This window comes from Atta cephalotes, assembly GCF_000143395.1.
Source record: "Atta cephalotes unplaced genomic scaffold scaffold00064, whole genome shotgun sequence".
In the NCBI taxonomy this organism is placed as follows: Eukaryota; Metazoa; Arthropoda; class Insecta; order Hymenoptera; family Formicidae; genus Atta; species Atta cephalotes.
Genome location: NW_012130128.1, coordinates 980,259 through 987,730, shown reverse-complemented (window position 1 = coordinate 987,730; position 7,472 = coordinate 980,259). Strand labels below are relative to the sequence as shown.

General features: G+C 31.1%; 1 protein-coding gene across 1 annotated transcript; it reads right to left on the bottom strand.

Moving 5' to 3' along the window:
* Positions 1-6,920: 6,920 nt before the first annotated feature.
* LOC105623790 (uncharacterized protein C14orf119) lies at positions 6,921-7,262 on the bottom strand. Its single transcript, XM_012205167.1, has one exon. The coding sequence runs from the start codon at positions 7,260-7,262 to the stop codon at positions 6,921-6,923; it is 342 nt and encodes a 113-aa protein (XP_012060557.1).
* Between the last annotated feature and the right edge of the window lie 210 nt (positions 7,263-7,472).

Below are 7,472 nucleotides of genomic sequence, written 5' to 3'. Positions count from 1 at the left end.
TTGGATGAGAAGCAGTTGAAAATGAAGGTCACCAATGTCGCCCAAAGATCAGCGTAATTGAGGAAAATATTCGCCTTTTTGGCCGCCTTCTCGAGGATGCTTAACGGTTGCTGAAATTACTTCTAAGATCGGAATACGCTACGGCAATGCTAGTGTTCAAGCAATCATTACTGACAAACTTGGGTTTTGAAAAGTGTCCGCAATATAGGTCCCTCGTCTAAAGCACTAGATGTGAATATTCTCATCCGCCATTTTTTCCACTTGAATGATTGATTATAGTACAATTAGTGACAAAGTAAATATAAATTGCAATTTCAAGATGTCTTGTTGCGTTGTAATAAATTGTAGCAGCAGATCCGAAAAAGGTTGCAAATTATTTAGATTTCTGATAGTTGTCATTTATCAATCAAGTGGAATCAAATTGATGAGAATACTACCTATCTACATCTCTAGTACTCTACTCACCAAAAATCAGAAATGGCAGCGAGGTGTGCAAAACGATTATTGACACGCTACCAGGCTAAAGGAGAGGCTTTTTTGCATTGGATTGTTAGTTGTGATGAAATTTGAGTGTACCATTTACACCCTGAAATTCAAACAAGCCATGCAGTGATGAAAGAAAGAAAAATCTGCACCCGCCTTGGTTCTCAGCTGAAAAAAAGTTCTTGCAACTGTATTTTTAAAAGAGTTTGACACAATCGATTTTCTCCACGAACGTCCATGAATGTTGTATACTACTGCTTTTAGATGAAACAAAACTTGCATATCATCAGAAAAGAATTTCCAATACAAGATACAGATATCCTGCTGCACAACAATGTCCGGCCAGTCCAATATAATTCGAATCCAAACTCGACAAAAAATTGAAAATTTGTTCTGGATTATACTGGAACACTTTCCCTATAAGTCAGGGGGTCATAGGGATTTATTGCCCTGCGATTATCATTTGTTTAGACTACTACTACGACTAAAAAGCATTTGGAGGACAGAGATTTGATGATGATGTTGCTCGAAGCGCGATTGGCTGTCCACCTTCATTTTACGAAAGCAGGATGAAAAACCTACCTATCCATTGGGAAAAATGTGTTTCTAAGTCCGGAGATTATGTAGAGAAATAACTTTGTATGTTTGTATTTTTATGGTGGTCCAATAAATTAAAAAAAATAATAATTCCGATTTATATTTGATTCACCCTAATAATATTAACCCTAAATACACACACTTCAAAAAAGTCCCTATCTACGCACATCTGGGTATACAGTGCGTCACCAAAATCCGGACAAATTTCAATTTAAATTTTCCGGTATATTGTACTTCCACCAGAGTTGTTGTTGGCAACAACTCCGAGAAAGTCTGATGCTTCTAGTAAATAATCATATTCTCAAAATGACCGCGATATTGAAATCAAGTACGAAGTATAATCGAAGGGCCATGATCATCGAAGATCTTCGCGCTGGGCGCTCAGCAACGGAAATATTTCGATTCTTTGGATACCCGATTAATCGTTTATGACGTTATAGCAAAATATACGATTTCAGAACAGTCCAACGAAGGTTCCAGTATGCCAGCGAGGAAGAGTTATTCGAAAGAACGCATCGTGAGGACCCCCGCAGTCATTGAAAGAGCTGATTTCGAATGATCCAAGGCAATCGTGAAAATTAGCATCGATTGTTGGTGTAAGCGAGCCAACAATGCGTCGAATTGCCGAGGAGGACAATGTCAATGACAAATTGTACCTTCGATACAAATTCGTACACATTAAAGATATAATAGATGCTCTCTGCCAGGACAAGCCGAGTTGCTCGCCTCGGCTCTCATTCTGGCCTCCCAACAGCTCAGATTTAAATCCCTTAAACTACTATAGAGCATAATTGAAAGGATTACGAACAAGTCTCGGCAACCCAATATGATGTCATTAAGGATTTCATTAAGGACTACTATTGAGATAACATTTGTCAGCATGGATAGCACTACATTATAGCGTGCATGCGAATGCTTTAGATTGAAAATAGAGGCCGTCATTCAAGCTAATGGGGGATATATTGAACAATTGTACTCTATAGGGATCTCCCAAGTGCCATGTAAATGAACTTTTTGTAATATTTAATTTTTCATTAACATTTTGTTTAAAGAAATTGTTCGATTTGTCCAGATTTTGGTGACGCATCTTGTACACATGTAACCTCACGTTTTCTTATGCTTGTATCTCAAATTGTAGTGCATCGATTTTAACTAATTTGTTTTTAATCATTTGAAAAAAAGAATTTTTGAGTTAGAAAGTAAAATCCAACACAAAAGATATTTTACAGTAAGTGAAAAGAGATCGGAAAAAAATATGAAAAAAACGAATTTTTGTCAAAAATAAATGAAAAAAGTTTTATTAGATGAATCAACAGCTAATGAGTTGAATTTTTAAGAAACTAGCATTTTTGTGATTTGTTCTAAAAATGATATTTTTTTACAAAGTGAAAATGAGTGAATTTACAGTTTTAGGAAACTAATCGTAAACTAAAATCTTTTCCGAATTTTAATAAAAATAAATAAATAAAGTAGTCCTATCGTTCTTCTACAGTAAATATTAACAATTTATTATTATATTTAGTATTTGCCATTAATGAGGAAGAAGAAAAAGTCTTTTTCTGAACTATTAAGAACACAATAAAATTACTTAAATCATTTTGTGATGTGCACTCATGATTAAAATCATAAATAATCCAATTAATCATTCCTACTTACATTTCAACTGTACAGTAAGTCTGGATTTTCTGATGTTGTACCTACAAGGAGTTAGGATAACCCCAACACGTACTTTATACCGTACAATTACGTAGCTAATGGTGCATTAAGCGAGGGGGGATTACGCTAACCTCTTGTATGTACTGAGGGTTAACATTTATTGAATTGGAAAAGTTATAAGCGTCGTAAAAAAATAATAATATAAATTTATATAAGAATCGGGGACTCGGACCAAAACCGATAAATGGACCGAAATGTTGTGCAGGCTAATGAAACCATAACCGAACCGAAAATATTTTTAACATTAGGTTTCAGACCAGTTCGGATTTTTTAATCTCTTCGATATGTACGATCATCGACTACAGTTTACAGCCACCAAACATCCTCCTCTATGATGTAATCATACAGATTCCTATGGCCGAGCGTCAGCTATGATGAACAACAAAAACAATGCGTTTTCCCTTTTACAGTCGAAAAAGAGAGGAATGCTCGCCTGTGGTTGATCGGTTCTTGCAACACTTGTAAAAATGAATAAAGACTTAATTCCCAACAGTCAGTAAATAATTGTAAAAGGCATGAGAAGTTTATCAAAATTTGTTCAATGCACATGCGTAGCCTATTTTCATGTCACGTTTCTTTTACTACTATTTACTGACTCAGAAGGAATCAAGAAGGAAGTATTCGCCTATTTTTACAAGTGTTTTAAAGCAATCTCATTATTTGGTTTTATTTAAATTCTCTTTATTTACAAATGTTATGCAAGAAACTTTAACGTGTCATTTCTCACTTATGACGTCATAATCCAATGTTGCCACAGCGATTACTCAGGAGAGTCTTAAAGAAGAAAAGGATTTTAAGCAGCAATATTACAGGGAGTGTTACTTTCTTTGCTTAATTATATTATTAATTATATACTTATAATTTACGATAATTTATGTAAGAATAATATGTTATTTTATAGAAAATTATATTAAAAAGCTGTAAACGACCATTGGCGACGCTACAAATTGCTGACGTATAAGTCGACGTAGATGACATCACAGAAGATAATATAAGTGAAACAGCAAAGAAAGAAAAAAAATGATCTGTTTACTTTACAATTTTACTAGTTTAGAGTAAGAACGGGCTTATGCCCGTTTCTACTGATGCAACTAACTCTTCATCTTTTTCTAGTTTTAAGAATTAGAAAAAGATGAAGAGTAAGGATCTTAGCAGAAAGGCTGACTTATAATCTTAAGACAATATTTTATGATTAAGACTCAATTCCACAATTCACCGTTAACTCTTAATCGTAGTTCAACTTATTCCTCATCTCTTTTTAATTCTAGAATTGAAAAGAAATAAAGAATAAGTTGAACCTCGGTTAAGAGTTAACCGTGAGTTGTGGAACTGGAGCGGACCTAAGTCTCGTGTCTTTAATAACGCACAAGAATTGTCTTAAGATTATAAGTCAGTCTTTTGCTAAGGCTGAACCGAGATTAAAGTTAAAACTGCATTGGGCTTTACACTGTTTAGCGCTTACATACCTCCAATTCAATTATATTGTCTTAAAATAAACATGAATTTTCTTAAATATGCAATTTATGCTGGTTGTATTATCTTTCTCTACAGATAATCATATAACCGAAAAAACTTAAATCTAAATGGGTATAATCACCGTTATCGGTAAAAGAATCGAAACCGCTTGGATTTCGGTTTTTTTCGATCCGAAATCGAAAAAAATCGAAAAAGACCGAAATCGTTATCGAAACTGGAACCGGAACCGGAACTGAAACCGAAAATTGGGTACAGTCTTTAATCGTAATCGGACCGAAATGAAATTTTGGTCCGAGTCCTTGATAAGAGTCATAAAAATTATTATATATAATTGTTATTATATATAATTGTTTTTATTATTATATATAAAAAAATTGTTGAGAGTATTTTAAATAAATGGCATCGCAATTTTCAATCTGTAGCCTAAAAAGGGGCAAAGTTTAAGCTTTTATTTTATCCCAACTAGGAGGTTCTAGAAACTCTCATTGTTTTTCTACAGATATTGAAAAATGACATTGAAAGATGACAAAAATGACATTTTTTTGTACTTTTAACCCCGTTTTTGTTTAAAAACTAGAGCTAATCCTATTTTCGTTTCTAGATTTAGATTCGGAAAAAAAATCTATCGGAAAAAGTTGTTTTCGGCTTTAAAATAAAAATCCGTGTTTCCCAGTGCTATTTTTAAAACTATTCTAGGATTGGAGTAGATAAAAATCATTGAAATATATTTAAAGAACGTATTTATTGTAATATAATAAAATTTTTTATATCCATTACAAAAGTTTCCATCTGTGTGTGTGTGTGTGTGTGTGTGTGTGTGCGCGCGCGCGCGCGCGCGTGTGTGTGTGTGTGCCTGCGTGTGTGAGCGTGTGCGCGACACAAAATATATATATTTACATACTTTACACATTGATATATTATAAGGAAATTACAAATGTAAACTTTTTTAAAATCTAAAATTAATTTATCTAGAAAAAATGATCTTTTTCTAAAAATTAAAATTAAGCTCGTGAGAAATGAACAGACCTGAGACTTTGAGTCATAAACTAGATTTTCAGTTGAAGAATTATTCTCACGTCTTAAATTTATTAAAAATTCTTGAAACTAATATAATTATTATTAATATACTAACATTAATTTTGAAAATTATATTCTCTCTTGTGTTTCTTAAAAAATTAATTACGTCTTCTTAAATCTAAACTAATTCCTATTTTGCATAATTTTATTTTTACAACCATTTACGTCGTATCCATGTATATATACGTATGAAATCTATAATAACTAATAATAGTTAATGTAGATGAAATGTGACTATAATGATAATGTTTTAAGTATAAAATATGAAATGCAAACACAAAGGAATGTATATATAAAATAAAAAACATATTTCTATAACATAAAAAATAAGAAAAACAAATACAATTTTGTAAATATCTGTATAATTGTGTGACTGATTTTAAGGAATTTCTATTAATTTGATATTTTATATTAAAATAAATAAATATAGTATAGCCATATAAGAGCCAATCATAGAACTTGATGCATAAATTAAATTATATTTAATGTTTTTTTATACCGAAAATGGTTTTCATACAAGAAGACGTAATCTCTTTATTATAAAATTTTTATTGCATTCTGAAGAGGACTCAATCATGTAGCCAAAACAGGTCAAGCAACAATGTATTTAACTCTTGAAGACTCGGACATTATTCTTAAATTTTCTGATCATCTGTTAGAAATAAATATATCAATTTACGCAAGTTCTAATTGACTCTTATATATTATCTTTATTTATTTTAATATTTGTTATTTCGAGCCCTTTATTACTTTTCTATTCTTATTATTTTTGATATTATCTTAGCTACATCTATTTCACAATGATATATATTTTTATAAATATTTTATGATGTCAATGTGAGTTAGAAAAAATTCTTTTATTTTGAAAGCGACATAAATTAAATTTTGATATACAGAGTCTCCCATTTTAATTTTCGCATTGAAATATTTCAAAAAGTATAAAAAATATGAAAAAATGTTTTAAACAAAAGTTTTCCATTTGTCTTTTGGATATGTTACAACAATCAAAAAATTTTAGCCAGTTGAACATTTTTTGAATAATGTTAATAATCGACGGTATAACTTTCAAACATTATATTTCGAAAAGTATTAAATGAAAAATATTTTGTTTTGAAATATAAATGTTTTGAAAATGTTTTTCAAAGTAATTTAAGAGAATGCAATGTGCAAAAGTAGGGATTTTATTTAAAAAATTCAAAGTGGCTTCGTTCTTTAACACCATTCAAGATCAAACTAATAATAATTTCTTATATCTCCCTCAAAGTCATAAAATTTTTGTTAAAATACTTTTTGTACTTTTCAAGATATTTTGATACAAAGGTTAAAATGAGACATCCTGTATAAAGAATATAATTATGGAAATAACTTGATATATAATTAACATGGTTTATTTATGACACTTTCAAATTAATGTGTGTGTGTGTGTGTGTGTGTGTGTGTGTGTGTGTGTGTGTGTGTATAGGAAATAAATATACAATATAAAAAGTCCTAAATTTATATTAATTTTTAAAAACAGAAATACATGTCTCTCTGTCTAGAATTTGTAAGTTATAGCATAAAATGGTTGCTTATTATTGTTTGTCTTCTTCTAATGATGATAATCTTTCTTCATACATTTCAGCAAACTTACTGTCTGTATTCTTAATAGCTGCCAACAAAGAATTTTTCTCATATTGCGACCAATTGCTACTCCATTCTCTGAAGAGCTTGACGCGACACTGAAACAAGCTAGGTGGCCTGTCAGATTCGCAATTCAACTTCTCTATTCCGGTCACCAATCCATTCACAAGTCCTGCAGGACCACAATTCTCCAGCAACACGCCCAGAAAATCATTCCGCTGCATCTCGGACCATTCTTGAAACCATTCTATCATGTAACGCAATTGAGCCTCGTTTGACAGCATAGTAGACATATTCTCCCTTAAAAACAAAAATTTCAAAAGTCAGCTGCAAATGTTGGCAGAAACAAAATACATAAAATTTATCGTGAATACATTTTTATTCACTTTAAAGATAAAGATAAAAAATATAATAAGTATAAAATTTGTTAACATAAACATTTAAAAACGACAGTTTCTTTTTTTTAGAGAGAAATTATATTTTCTACACACATACTTATAAAT